At 44.8% G+C, this 15,692-nt stretch overlaps 1 protein-coding gene across 4 annotated transcripts in view; it reads left to right on the top strand.

Annotated features, from left to right (window-relative positions):
• Positions 1–15,692, top strand: part of DISC1 (DISC1 scaffold protein) — a 433,479-nt gene that overhangs the window by 347,655 nt on the left and 70,132 nt on the right. For all 4 annotated transcript variants that reach the window (XM_043477124.1, XM_043477125.1, XM_043477122.1 and 1 more), the window contains one exon: positions 709–769. In XM_043477124.1, coding sequence (XP_043333059.1) covers positions 709–769 — 61 coding nt within the window. The remainder of the gene's footprint in view (positions 1–708; positions 770–15,692) is intronic.

The following is a 15,692-nucleotide window of genomic DNA, read 5'->3' as shown; positions in this document are numbered from 1 at the left end:
TGGGACTTCCTAGACAAGAATGCTGGAGTGGGTTGCCGTTTCCTTCTCCAGGGGATCTTCCTCACCCAAGGTTAGACCTGGGTCTCCTGCATTGCAGGCAGATTCTTTACTGTGTGGGCTACCAGGGGAGCTTTCAGAGTAATCTGTTCCTTCAGCATTTGGTGTAATGAGGCGCTCACTGAGTTTGTCTCTAGGAGAGGCTGACCTCACAGCGTGGGAGCTGAGCAGTTAAGGTCAACTTCTTGGCTGGATCCGATTTCTATCTGAGCTTTAATGAAAGGGTCTGCATGTTCAGCTGCCACTGGTGAAGTTCTCTGATTCATCCGTGAGATGGGATGTTCTTCTCTCTCTCATGCTCTTCCCCAAACTCTGCAACCAAGCACTTGGCACCACGTGGGCAATGGGCAGGGCACAGCGTACAAGGGGATCCACGCCAGACGTGTAAAGAGCTGCCTTTGACAGTGCGTGGTGAAAGGCATCACACCTTTTCTCACGACTCCAGCTCCTGTGGCACCTGGAGGCCTCAGACCCTTTCCAGTGCATCCCTCCAGACAGCCCCTCCAATGGCTTCGAGTGTTTTCCAAACATAGGATGTTATCACTAGCGCCTCGACTGTGACCCTTTGGGTTTTGGCTTTTAGTTGAGCAGTTCTGGGTTTTGTTCAACCTTTGACTCCAGTTGCATTCATTTTGGATTTTTGTTTTGCAGAAACCAGTGTGAAGGTGAATACTATGAAGTACATGGAAATGCTTGAGAAGAAACTGCACAGGTAAGGATGGTGATTTCTTCATTGCAGACTCAATGGTACATCTGGATTCTTCATTAGAACAGAATTTAGTGAAAGCAAAGAAAAAGGCTAGCCAATTCTGTCATAAATTAGCAAAGTAAAACACACACAAAAAGGAGTTCTTTGAACCCTGTAACAGAAGAATCAGGTGTCATACAAACATCTCCCAGCACTTTTTTCTTTTTATAAAATGTAAGTAGATTAAGATGTTGAAAAGTGTTTGAGGGAGATCACAAGAGAGTTTTCATGTTTCAGAAGAAGAAGAATCATCTTCCTTGGTATGTTAAATTCAGAATGTATGCTTCGGTCTGTCTTCCTGTTCTTTTAAATGTCTGAAGTGGGTGTAATGGATGTTGACCTGGCTTATATATGTTTTGGAACCATAGAAAAATGCACATCTTAGGTTCTGTTTTGAATCTTGAGTCAAAACCAGCGTGAAAATTCTTGTGCCTTTTTTTCTTAACCCAATTAGGCATTCAGATTTGAGAAACATTAGGGATGCTGCAGCATGTCAAGATGTTTCTGGATTTTATGGATGTGTACTCATGAAAATAAACCCCAGCCACCAGGCTCTGTTCCTAATTAAGGAAACACGTACAAAAATGTAATATGTGCTTTCTTCCCTGGGACTCATTTAGCTTTATGGAAAATGTTTTGCTACTATTTTGGAAATTGTTAAATAACTCTTTAAATAGGCTATGCCTTAAACCTTTGTCTGCCAGGGTTATGCCTTCGGCTAAAATACTGCTTCTCCCTTAAGAGATGTTAAGAGGAGCTGCCTTGCTGAGCGCTGCTCTGCACGGTGGATTCTAATGGGTGGAAAGCAGGTTCTTCCAGCCCCAGAGGTGGGGAGGAACCACGACAAAGGTCGTCAGTAGTGTGTGTGGGGTGAGGGGGCGTGCAGGTCAGAGGCGTCCTCTGAGAAGAGGCCTCGCCTCCTTAGAAAGCAGGTGCTCACTTGGCTCAGGTGGGATGCCTGGGATCCTCCTCCCCCACGTGTTCTGCTGGGGAAGGTTTCTGCACATCCCTTTTGATCTTAACTCTAGTTATCATGTTTTAGCCATGAACATCACACACACACCAGGTGTTCTGTTAGGTGACTGGGTGGTAGGTTGGGGTTGTGAGATGTGGGTATAGGTAGAGGGGTGTCCCTTTATTGATTTTTTATCAGAGGATAAGTGCTTTACAATGTTGTGTTGGTTTCTGCCATACAACAACGTGAATCAGTCATAATTATGTGTATTCATTCCCTCCTTCTTGAGCCTCCCTCCCTATCCCATACCACCTCTCTTGGTCATCACAGAACGCCAGCCTCACCTTCCTGTGTTTTAGCGGTTTCCCACTAGTTATCTATTTTACACATGGTAGTATATATCTGTCCGTTCTGCTCTCTCAACGTGCCCTGTCCTCTCCTTCCCCTGCTGTATCCGCACATCCATTCTCTACGTCCGCACCTCAATTCCTTGTCTGCAAATAGATTCATCAGTACTGTTCTTCTAGATTCCAATGTATGTGTTAATATACTATATTTGTTTTTCTGACTTATTTCATTCTATATAACAGGGTCTAGGTTCATCTACCTCACTACAACTGACTCAAATTCATTTCTTTTTATGACTGAATAATGTTCCATTATATATATGTACCGCATCTTTTTTATCCATTCATCTGTCGATGGATATCTGGGTTGCTTCCATGTCCTGGCTATTGTAAATGATGCTGCAAGGCACCCCTTTAAATTGCAGCTCTATCACTTAGCAGTTGCCTAACCTCAGGTAAGCATTCACCTTCGGTTTCTTTATCTATAAAACTGATGGATGGGTAGCTACCTTCCGGGTGTGTGCGTTTTGTTGTTCGCTGTATATAAAGCACTCCTATGGTCAGCTGCCAACAAACTTTCGTTCCCTTTGCCTCCTGCTACTTTCCGATCTTCCTTGTCCTAATCGTCAAACTGGCCGAACGGTCACGCACAGCATGCATCCTTTCCCCTCCAGGCCGGGCCCCTCTGCTGCGTATGCCGTCAGGGAACGCCCCCTCGCCCAGCTGCTCGGGCCGTCCCACCTAGCACCTGTGCGGAGCCAGGACTTCGCTCACTGCCCTTCCCTCTTCTCCCCCTTGGAGTCAGTCAGTAGTCCTGCCACTTCAGCCCCTGTAGGGTCCTCTGGCCTGCCTGTATTCACCACACTAGTGTGGGTCTCCCTGAATGACGCTCGCAGCTACTGTTTACATTTTTTCTGTGTCCGTTGTTGCCCTTTCTACCCCATTCTCCAGGTGGTCTTCAGGGAGCATCTTAAAATGCAAGTCTGGTCCTTATGTATCCCCATCCTCCTAAGAATAAAGGTTAAATGTCCCACCGTGGCCCCTGCCTTTCTTCCATGTGGCCTCTGTGGGAGGTCGTTTAGTGTCAGCCGTCATCACTGGTCACCACCCACTCCTTGCCTACTGATTCTCTTGTGTGTCACAATGCCCCTGTGGTGTTTTTCTAGAGAGAACGTAATTCAGAATGGAAAATGGTCAAGGGACATTGTTCAGGGAAGAATTAGGTTGAACCATGTGAAATTACTGATATTAGACCATTTTGACTTAGAAAATGACAATTTCTTATGGTTCAACCAAATATCTAGTGATTTGGAGTCATTTGCAGTAGGTCAGATGGTATAGCCTGAGACTGGCCAGTCAGCTTCCCCATGACGCACCAGCCCATGTGTGGATCTGAGAACTCTCACCTCCTCCTTGGCAGATGCTCCAGGGGGCTCTCTTATCTCCACCCCACCAGCCCTCCATCTGTATAAGCCTGTTCATCCTTCACGTTTTAGACATCTTCTCTTTGAAGCCCTCCATAACTCCTCAGGACCAAGTCATGTGCTTGCACTGAATTATTCTCATTTTCAAAGTGCTTAATGTCAGGTATGGAAGATTACATGTCTTGTTCTGAATGGATCCTCAGTGATTTGATAGGTCGGAACAGTTTAGAGTGCCAAACAATATTTGCTGAATGAGTAATTGAATAGGCGAATGAATGAATACTGCTAATCTGTAGACACCCAGGTGTCATATCTGTCACCTCTCCAGCCTTGTGAATGAGTGACGGACGTACGTTTGTTACTTGGAATCCATCAGCTGTCTCCAGGGACCAGGGCGGTGCCTGGCCATCTTCCAGCCTACTTCCTGAGGGCTCTTTCCATGATTGTTTCAAGTTTTGAGGGGGTCTGGCACGCATTTCTTTGAACTGTCGTGGCGGAAACACAGGAAGAGACAGGAGAAAAGGCAGTGGGGTCTGTGATCCCTGAGCAGCGGACAAAGGAGCAGACAGAGGCTGGAAACTGGTATGCCCCCAGGGGCATGCTGGTGAATTATTGCTGCCTCAAAGCAGGAGGCCAGCCTGGGGGCCACGGAAGAGTGGTCATGGTTGGTCTCTCCCTCCCAACACACACAGAACCGCCCTCCCCGCTAGGCTTGATGAATGATAGTTGCACAATCCTGTTATAGTCAATTCTTTCTAAGAGAATCAATGTTTTAAAGCACAAAAACGGTTTTTAGTCCTTGATATGGTTTGCATCATGGTGGCTGCTCAATTAACATTGCAAGATGTTTACAAAGGCGAGGTGATAGATGCCGATGAAAATCTTTGTTATTTATTTGCACTGTTTGTAGTGTCTCTTGAACTTACAGGGGTTTAGAAGGAGAGTCGCTGAGAAATGAATGAACTGCTCATTGCCCGTTAGAAAGTTGTTGTTGCTGCTGCTGCTAAGTCGCCTCAGTCATGTCCGACTCTGTGCGACCCCACAGACAGCAGCCCACCAGGCTCCCCCGTCCCTGGGATTCTCCAGGCAAGAACACTGGAGTGGGTTGCCATTTCCTTCTCCAATGCATGAAAGTGAAAAGTGAAAGTGATGTCGCTCAGTCGTGTCCGACTCTTGGCGACCCCATGGACTGCACCCTACCGAGGACATACTTTATCATCAGTATCACTGCGAGATTTGGATCCGGCCAGTCATGATTTTAGGGCCTCCCTGGTGGCTCAGTCGGTAAAGAATCTGCCTGCAGTGCAGGAGACCTGGATCGATCCCTGAGTCAGAAAGATTCCCTGGAGAAGGAAATGGCAGCCCAGTCCAGTACTCTTGCCTGGAGAATCCCATGAACGGAGGAGCCTGGCCAGCTACAGTCTATAGGGTTGCAGGAGTTGGACATGACTCGGCGACTAAACCACCACAGTCATGATTTCGGAGACACCACAGTCTAAACCACCATAGTCTAAACAGTCTAAACAGTCATGATTTTGGAGACAGACCTAAATGACAACATCTTTGCTGAGACATGGAGACTCAGGTACTGAGACAAACTGGGGTGGGTTCAATGTCCCTCTCTCTATCAAGAAAGTCAAAGAAGTCAGAAATTATGAAATAACTGACGCTGTCAGCAGCCCAAAGGGATCTCACAGTACAGAACAAAAAGTGAGCAAATATTAAATAGGGGTTTCTAGTATATAGTAAACGAGTCATTTGTCTTTTGATAATCTGAGTTATATAAGAAAGGGAATTTCCCTCTAAGTTTGAATGTCCGTAAAAACATTAAGAAGGTTTTTTAAAAACCTGATTTTTTAAACCGTGGTTTTATTTGCTATCAGTGTTAAGGCTGCCAAATATATGATGCACCTAAAATTATCTCAATTATGTTATTTTATATGCTCTGGATATTTATTCAATCAAGTATAATTGTAACTAGGTCAATAGTAAAATCATTATTTGTAAATTACACCCATAAACTCTTTATTTCATGTAACGTATGTGAAACTAACATGCGTTCTCAGTTGTATCCAACTCTTTGCACCGCAATGGACTGTAGCCTGCCAGGCTCCTCTGTTCGTGGGATTTTTCAGGCAACAATACTGCTGCTGCTGCTAAGTCACTTCAGTCGTGTCCGACTCTGTGTGATCCCATAGACAGCAGCCCACCAGGCTTCCCCATCCCTAGGATTCTCCAGGCAAGAACACAGGAGTGGGTTGCCATTTCCTTCTCCAATCCATGAAAGTGAGGAGTGAAAGTGAAGTTGCTCAGTCCTGTGCGACTGTTCGTGACTCCATGGACTGCAGCCTGCCAGGCTCCTCCATTCATGGGATTTTCCAGGCAAGAGTACTGGAGTGGGGTGCAATTTCCTTCTCCAGGGATATATACACATACATATGTGTGTTTATATACACATACACAAACATACAATCTTGCATTTGAAAAATAAACATTTCACAGTTATTATATTTATTTGGAAAATTCCCTGTTAGTAACACAGCACTGAATGAAAATTCATGGATAAGAAGCAGGTGATATTCTTTCCTTTACATCCAACCTTATGATGGGGGGTGACTTGGAAGCTGGGGAGAATCTAGCTTATTATTTCTCTATCAGTGAAAGGCAGAGAAACAACAAACCTCTGGCAAATACACCTGTTCTCAAGAAGAAAATGAACTGATGACAAAAAAAATCTGAGTTCTAAGTTAGGTACATGTATGTTGCTGCTTCCTGTTCTACAAAGGAGATGGGATTTGTGGATTTTTTTCCCACCTGTTTCAGAGATGTCCCGCCTCCCCCTTCTCTATAGCCAGGGAACCAGGAGGGTGGCTACCGTCAGTTACAGGGTCATGGTCATTTCACAGACCCACCCTCTCTGGGATTTCCCCTCTGTTCCCACTGCTGCTGCTCATTAAAGCATCTAACCTCCCTCCTCCTGTCCCTCACCACCCCTATTCAGCACACTCGGCCTCAGCAGCCAGAGTGACTTTGTTACTGCTCTGCTTACAATCCCTCTAGGCTCTTTTGCGTCTGGCATAAATCCCACAATCCCCACCCAGGCCCCCAGGGCTCCCCATGAGGGGACTTCAGCCTACTGTCCACCTTGTCACTGTGATCCCCATCCTCACTGGGAGCTCAGTGCTCCAGAGGAGCCTTGCTCTCAGTTCCCCAGTTCTCCCCCAGCCGCACTTTTGGGAAGCCCTCCCCGTGCCAGCCCTGGGTACACACTCACCCCCAGACTCAGCACAGTACCCCTTCTCCCCAGAGCCTCTCTGGCCTCCTCTTGCTTCCTTCTTGGTTCCCACAGTGGGACTCACTTATAGCAATCTGTTGCATTGACTTCTGTTTTATTCTCTTGGACTGTGAGCTCCTTGAGAATGAATGGGTTCCAGGCCAAGCTTGCTTTGTGTTCCAAATGGCTGGCATGCTGTCTGGCATGGGGTAAATATTCAATACAGTTAAGAATGCAAGAGTGGATAGATAAATAGTATTGTATCTTAAAATGTTATTTTCTACTATTCAATTCAAAAAATCAAGGCAGCCTAAGAAGATGCAATGCTCCAGAAATCCGTTTGTCTTGCCATAAAATCTTAGTGAGATGAAATAGAAAAGGAAAAAATCTACTTTTAACGAGTCTTTTCCACTTCTTCTTACTCCTCAGGTTATTGATTCCAGAGGTATTATAGTAATTAAGCATGATATTTTGGCTTCACTTATTTTCACTTACAGCTGAACCTTGCTTGAATTTCTGTTTTCTCAATCATTATTATTTGGGGGTTATATTTGTTCATTTGTTTATTTTTTAGATTCCACATAAAAGTGAAAGCATACAGAATTTATCTTTTTCCATCTGACCTATTTCACTAAGCATAATACCAACCCAGCTTCCCACTGGCATGATCCATACATGTTGCAAATGGCCAAATTTCATTCTTTTTAATGACTGAGTAATATTCTATTGTATATAGAAGATGTGGTATCTGTTTTCTCAAATATTAAATATTCTCTGTTAACCATCTTTCTCAAAGTGGCAAAAGGAATAATCTGAGGTCTTGTAAATGAATTTCATTTTCATTGATTTTATGTTTTCAGTTCAGTTCAGTCACTCAGTGCATTGTGACCCCATGCACTACAGCATGCCAGGCTTTCCTGTCCATCACCAACTTTTGGAGTTTACTCAGACTCATGTCCATTAAGTTGGTGATGCCATCCAACCATCTCATCCTCTGTCATCCCCTTCTCCTTTGCCAGTCTTCAATCTTTCCCAGCATTAGGATCTTTTCCAGTGAGTCAGTTCTTCGCATCAGGTGGCCACAGTATTGGAGTTTCAGCTTCAGCGTCAGTCCTTCCAGTGAATATTCAGGACTGGTTTCCTTTAGGATGGATTGGTTTAATCTCCTTGGAGTCCAAGCGACTCTCAAGAGTCTTCTCCAACACCACAGTTCAAAAGCATCAATTCTTCGGTGCTCAGCTTTCTTAGTAGTCCAACTCACATCCATACATGACCACTGGAAAAACCATAGCCTTGACTAGACGGACCTTTGTTGACAAAGTAATGTCTCTGCTTTTTAATATGCTATCTAGGTTGGTCGTAACTTTCCTTCCAAGGAGCAAATGTCTTTTAATTTCATGGCTTTAGTCACCATCTGCAGTGATTTTGGAGCCCCCAAAAATAAAGTCTGTCACTGTTTTCATTGTTTCCCCATCTATTTGCCATGAGGTGATGGGACCAGATGCCATGATCTTTGTTTTTTGAATGTTGAGTTTTAAGCCAGACTTTTTCATTCTCCTTTTTCACTTTCATCAAGAGGCTCTTTAGTTCTTCTTTGCTTTCTGCCATAAGGGTGGTGTCATCTGCATATCTGAGGTTATTGATATTTCTGCCAGTTTTTATCTTGTATCTAAACATGTATGGAAGTAATTTATCATTGTTCAATGGTCAGCTCACATTTGTGGCTTGTGGGCACCAAGCCCTCCACCCTAAGGCTCCGCTTAGACTTGTGGAATCTCTTGTATACATGCCTGATAGTAAAATTTCTCTTTTTTCTACATTTTCCCCCCAAAGTTAGATGTTAAAAACTGCCACAAACTATAGTGCAGTTTAGTGGATTATAGGTTATTTCTGTTTCCTTGTACTCTTCTGTGTTTCTCAAGTAGGTTTTTTTTTAATATGTATCATACTTTCACAATCAGAGAAGAAAGCAGAAAAATCATTAAGGTCTGTTTTGAATATGGAGTAGTTAGATACTTTTTTTATAGGCCTTCTTAGCGTGAGAGCGACATTCAAAAGCTCCTTGATCTTAACCTGAAATTTACTTAGAGACTGATATATTTTTCCAAAGGTGGTTTGGTTCTTTTTTTAAAATTAATGTTTACTTTCTGTTTATCTTGCAATTTCAATATGTTCAGCCTACAGGGAAGTGGTAGCTCAGGGAATTCACTCTGCCTGGTGGCCAGCGGAGAGAGGAGCTCTGTAGTGGCTTCAGCCTGGACCCCACCACCTTCCTAGCTTGTCTGTCTGGACAGCTCTGCCTTCAGCCCAGTCGTTTTTGGGCAAAGCTGTCCTGTGTTCTGAGCCAACACAGGGTACATGTGGAGGACATCAGGAGACTAAGGCCTCATTTCTTTGTCAACAGGGCTGCCGTCTGGAGGGGGAGCAGCACTGTCCACATGTCCCTCAGGGTTCAAAGTCTGTCCCCTCACCCGAGGCGCCAGGAACCCATCAGTCAAGGCTCAAAGCAAGTGTTGATGACCAGGTGCCCACTGTCTCAGGAAGATGGGAATTAGGTCTAAAGATGGGGCCTCTAGAACACTTGTTTCCAAGACAGCCGCTTATGAGACAGTCCCCTCGGCTGTGGGGAGAACACGTTAGCATTTCTGTTTCACTTTTTCATCTCGCTCATTTAAATTTTGTCTGTGAACATGTTTTATATGTGTATAGTGGCGGTGGTTGTTTTTCAGTTGCTCAGTCGTGTCTGACTCTTTGCGACCCCATGGACTGCAGCACACCAGGCTTCCCTGTCCCTCACTGTCTCCTGGAGTTTGCTCAAATTCATGTCCATTGAGTCAGTGATGCTATCTAACCATCTCATCCTCTGCCGCCCTCTTCTTTTACCTTTAATCTTTCCCAGCATCAGGATCTTTTCCAATGAGTCTGCTCTTTGCTTCAGGCGGCCTGCGTATTGGAGCTTCAGTGTATAGTGGTACCTGCATACAGTTTATCAAATGGCGAGTGCATGTTTGTGATTTTCTCACTCATGAGTGCCTGCATGATAATAAAAAAAATATCAGAGACAGTGCTGAATTAGTACTCACTGTTTTCCAATACTGAGTCCGATGTCACATTCAGTATATGACCACGCTATGCAGCAACCCTCTTTGTCTTCACATCCGCAGAGGAAAAAGGAGTTAATTCTGTAAGAGCCGGCTCTCAGATGACACAAAGATGAAAGAGGCAGAGGCATGCAGACAGAAAGGGCAGGATTACAAACAGCATGAGAGAGGGAATTTAAAATGTGGAGCTGCTGGTAACGTCAGGCGGGAATTCAGGAGCCTTGTTTAGGTGTGTGGTCCTCAAGAGCATAATAGCCGACGGCCCAGGCGGCCGCTTATCCGGAGAGTGTGGTCCACACTTGACTGAGCAGCACTTGCTTCCGGCCGTTCACCAGCTTCCCAACAGGAGTTTAGCAATGAATAGAATTCTTTGGGGTTCCACATAGAATGTTCTTTATTCTGAGTTATGCAAGGCGATTCTGACGTTTCCGTGCACCTGGAACAATCCATTTTCAACCCACGTTGACCTTATTTCAAAGGCTGTTGAAGGAAGTGACTGTAAGAAGTGGCAGCCAGCAGATAGGCCACCGGCTGCCATGGGAACCCCTGCCCCCCAGGTGCAGAGAGAGGGCTGGGGGCCCCCGTCTGCGTTTTGCACTTTGGTTTCATTGTTTGGCTTCTGACCTTGGCCTTCCTCCTCCCCCTCTTGACAGGCCCAAGTCAGGCATGCTGCCCTCTCCTCAGACCTCACTGCTTCTCCACAGCCGCCAGCCGTTTGTCCCTCCTCGGTCTCGGGAAGGCGGGGTCTCGGCTTCGCTCTTGTCCCCCCTCGGTTTGCCGTGCCCCTCCTGCGTTCCCCTCCGACCTCAGTGGGGAGCTGTTTGTGTTTGTGTCAGCTGGGTTTCTTCCCTCTTTGTCTGTCTGTCCACCTCTCGGTCTCTGTCCCTCTGTCCCTCTGTGTCTCTCTCTGCCTCTCTCTGTGTGTGTCTCTGTGTCTCTGCTGTCCTCTATCTCCCTGTTCCTCTGTCTCCTCGTCCTCTGTCCCTCTGTCCCTCTGTGTCTCTCTCTGCCTCTCTCTGTGTGTCTCTCTGTGTCTCTGCTGTCCTCTATCTCCCTGTTCCTCTGTCTCCTCGTCCTCTGTCCCTCTGTCCCTCTGTGTCTCTCTCTGCCTCTCTCTGTGTGTGTCTCTGTGTCTCTGCTGTCCTCTATCTCCCTGTTCCTCTGTCTCCTCGTCCTCTGTCCCTCTGTCCCTCTGTGTCTCTGTCTGCCTCTCTCTGTGTGTGTCTCTGTGTCTCTGCTGTCCTCTATCTCCCTGTTCCTCTGTCTGCTCGTCCTCTGTCCCTCTGTCCCTCTGTGTCTCTGTCTGCCTCTCTCTGTGTGTCTCTCTGTGTCTCTGCTGTCCTCTATCTCCCTGTTCCTCTGTCTGCTCGTCCTCTGTCCCTCTGTCCCTCTGTGTCTCTCTCTGCCTCTCTCTGTCACTCTGTCGTGTCCGACCCTCTGTGACCCCATGGACTGCAGCCTGCCAGGCTCCTCTGTCCATGGAATTCTCCAGGCAAGGATACTGGACTGGGTTGTCATTTCCTCCTCCAGGGGACCTAACCGACTTAGGAATCGAACCTGCATCTCCTGGCTTGTCAGCCAGATTCTTTACCACTGTGCCACGTGGGAAGCTCCCATACTACACTTGATCTTAGTTTCTATCTCTCTGCTTCTCTGTCACTCTATCTCTGTTGCCTTATCTCTCTGTCTCTCTCTGCCTCTGCCTCCTCACTAGCAGAAGGACACGTAGAGGGTGCCGAGGCTAGGAAGTAGACATCACCCCTTTCCTTCCTGCCGGTTACGCCATCTCTCTGCTGCACTGACTCCTGTCTGTCCATTCCAGACTGCATTAAGGAGGTGTTGCCCACAGTGATGCTCATTCTCTGGCTCCTATCTTGTCTCCTGTCTATTTCTTGCCTGTGCTTTGACTGCCCTGTCTTGGGACATGAACTTGCTTTTGGTGTCCATGTTCTGCCTTCTCACCTCAATTGCCCACTTGGGGCTCTGTCTTTCCACCCAGGAGATGCTGTGAGTTCATCCACTGTGGACAGAGATACTATAGCAAGTCCATATTTCCTACTAAAACCAGATGGATTGATCGGACACATCATAGACACTAAAGCCTTCATGGAAATATTCATTGTTGGATTTGCCCACTTTTGAATATTGAAACAATTTGGTTATAATATCTAATTTTCCAGGGGAGACAAGGATCTAGAATACCTTACTATTTTGAGGGGACTTCCCTAGTGGTTAAAAATCCATCTTGCAGTGCAGAGGACGTGGTTTGATCCTAGGTTGGGGAACTGAGATCCCATATGTTGAGAAACAGCTAAACCCAGATGCCACATCTATGTTGCACATCTGTACTGTGACAAAAGAAAGGTCCTGTGTGCTGCAACTAAGACCCAAGGCAGCTAAATAAATAAATACTAGAAAACATTGAATACAATACCTTACTATTTTGAAATTCAACTGATAAGAAATCTTAAAGCATTAACCATCTTAATTCTACAAAGGTCTACATAAGCATTAACATGTAACCGTTGATTGTTCACATCAAGAGGCTCTTTAGTTCCTCTTCACTTTCAGCCATTAGGGTGGTATCATCTGTGTATCTAAAGTTGTTGATATTTCTCCATGCAAACTTGATTTGGGCTTGTGATTCATTCAGCCCGGCATTTTGCATGATGTACTCTTCATATAAGTTACATAAGCAGGGTGACACTATACACTCTTAATATACTTTTTTCCCAATTTTGAACGAATCCATTGTTCCATGTCTGGTTCTAACTGTTGCTTCTTGACCTGCACACAGGTTTCTCAGGACATATATATATACTTTTTCAATTTTTTTTCCATTATAGGCTATTACAAGATATTGAAAAAGTTCTCTTTGCTATACAGTAGGACCTTGTTGTTTATCTATTCTATATATAGTAGTGTATATCTGTTAACCCCAAATTCCCAATTTATCCCTTCCCCTTTAGGTAACCATGAGTTTGTTATATATGTCTGTGAGTCTCTTTCTGTTTCATAAATAAGTTCATTTATATCCCTTTTATAGATTCCACAAATAAGTGATATCATATTTGTCTTTTTCCATCTGACTTACTTCACTTAGTACGATAATCTCTAGGTCCATCTACGTTGCTGCAAATGGCATTATTTCATGCTTTTTATGGCTGAGTAGTGTTCCATTGTATACATGCACCACCTCTTTATCCATTCCTCTGTTGATGGACATTGAGGTTATTTTCCTGTCCTGGCTATTGTCACTAGTGCTACTATGAACATTGGGCTATGTGTATCTTTTTGATTTATAGTTTTGTCCAGATAAAGAGCTTCCCTGGTGGCACAGATGGTAAAGAATCTGCCTGCAGTGTAGAAGACCCGTGTTTGATTCCTGGGTCGGAAAGATACCCTGGAGAAGGAAATGGCAACCCACTCCAGTATTCTTGCCTGGAAAATCCCATGGATGGAGGAGCCTGATAGGCTACAGTCCATGGGGTTGCAAAGAGTTGGACACGACTGAGTGACTTCACTTTGTCCAGATATGTGCCCAGGAGTTAGATTATTGGATCATTTTTTGCTCTATTTTTAGTTTTGTAAGAAACCTCCATACTGTTATGCATAGTGGCCACACCAATTTACATTCCCACCAACAGTGTAGGAATGTTTTCTCCATGCCCTCACTAACATTTATTATTTGTAGACTTTCTGACATTTGTAGTTTTCATTTGCATTTCTCTAATGATTAGTGATATTGAGCATCTCTTTATGTGCCTGTTGGTCATTTATATATGAGAAGACAGATCTTTGCCTGCAGCATCAAAATTAAAAGTGTAGACCAAAGGTCTTGGTCACCTGTCACCATTTTCTGCCACTGATATTTCAACCCTTCATTGGACGTGGGGCTATTCTGAAAAGATGGCCTGAATAATGAAAAAAAAGATGACCGTGATTTTGTCTAATAGGAAATGGACAGGAGATTGACTATTACTGAAAACAGAAGGCTCTGCTCACAGATTTTCTCACTGTGGCTTGTGCTGTTCAATCCAAAGTGTGTGTTTTAAATCAGTGATACGATCACTCTGCCCATGGAGATCAATTAAGAAATCAGTCAATATTTAAGGAGGCCTGAGGCTTGGCATGATGCCCAAGCCTTCCTTTGCTCTTAGGTTTCAGCGGCACCACGCCGTTCCCTGGCGATCGCTGTGTGAACTTCAGGCAGGAGTGGGTGCGTGTTACGTTCATTGTGCTCTCGGGGCCCCTGTGTCTTGACCCTGGATACACCAGTGTGTGCCACTCTGTGCCTATTTCAAGGGGCCTGTCACATTCTTTAAAAGTTGATTATAATTAATCAGTAGGGATGTCCAAACTAAGATGATTTTTACAAGCTCAAGAGAAACCATTATAGCTTGAGTGTTCCTGATGCATTTTGGCAGGGAGCTGAGAAATCTTAAAGAAAAATTAATTGCTATATCGATGGAAACCCCAGTAGGTAGATATCCAATTTGTCATTAATTAAAACGAGAAGACTTTTAACAATTCAAGGAAGCATTGTCAAGATTGTGTGATAGTTTAATTTGCTAATGTGGTAAGAACCTGTTAGCTTCAGACGCATGATTAATACAGGTGAAGCTCCTCCTGGAATTTCTCCGACGCTCACTTTCAGCGTGCAGTCATTTTTAGAGTATGCTCAGTGCTCCTATCTCCCGTGAAGTGAGGTGACAGTTCTGCAGTAACCTCGGCAAAGGTAGGTTAGACGAAATAGTACACATATGTTGTGGCTCATTTCTGCTTGTGTTTGCCTTCTCACTCCACTGTCCCTGAGTCCTACAACAGAGGTATGAACATTAGCTGCAGAACAGGCTGCAGACTCTCTCTGTTCTGGGCTGCTCCCCTTCCACCTAGGAGTTCACCCCAGGGTGGGTTCTAAATCCCTCATTACAACCTTCTCAGGTGGGATCCAGCCTTTTTCCTTCTGTGGCATTGATATAAAGATGCCATTTCTTGACCTGGAAGAATTGTATGTGATTATACCCACTCCTGTGTTCTTGCCTGGAGAATCCCAGGGACGGGGGAGCCTGGGGGGCTGCCGTCTATGGGATCACACAGAGTCGGACACGACTGAAGCGACTTAGCAGCAGCAGCAGCAGCAGCATACTATACGTGTATAATTGTGTTCAGTTTCTCAGTTGTGTCTGACTCTTTGTGACCCCATGGACTGTAGCCGGTCAGGCTCCTCTGTCCGTGGGATTTCCCAAGCAAGAACATCTGAGCGAGTTGCCATGTCCTCCTTCAGAGGATCTTCCTGACCTAGGGATCGAATTTGCTTCTCTTGCATCTCCTGAACTGGCAGGCAGATTCTTTATCACTGCACCCATCTGGGAAGGGCCTTGATGGTATTATATGCTAAGCCTAAAAAGATAACTTTGTAGCTCTCATTCATTTCCCAACAAGGCCTTTTAGTGATGCTTCTTTTCTGCTTTTTTAAATTTTATTGAAGTATAGTTGATGAAGATGAAGTACATCTTTAAGATATTGTGTTAATTTCTGCTGTATAGCAAAGTGACTCAGTTTATATATATATATATATATTCTTTTTCATTTTCTTTTCCATTATGGTTTATCACAGGATATTGAATATAATTCCTTGTGCTATACAGTGGGACCTTGTTGTTTATCCATCCTATATATACTAGTTTGCATGTGGTAATCCCAAACTCCCAAGCTGTTAGTTGTGCTTCTTGAAAGTTTCCCAGATGGCTGATTCATGTCAATGTGTGACAAAACCCACTGAA

This window comes from Cervus canadensis, chromosome 8 (assembly GCF_019320065.1).
Source record: "Cervus canadensis isolate Bull #8, Minnesota chromosome 8, ASM1932006v1, whole genome shotgun sequence".
NCBI lineage: Eukaryota > Metazoa > Chordata > Mammalia > Artiodactyla > Cervidae > Cervus > Cervus canadensis.
The sequence above is the reverse complement of the archived record's forward strand: the minus strand, read 5'-3'. Positions and strand labels throughout refer to the sequence as shown.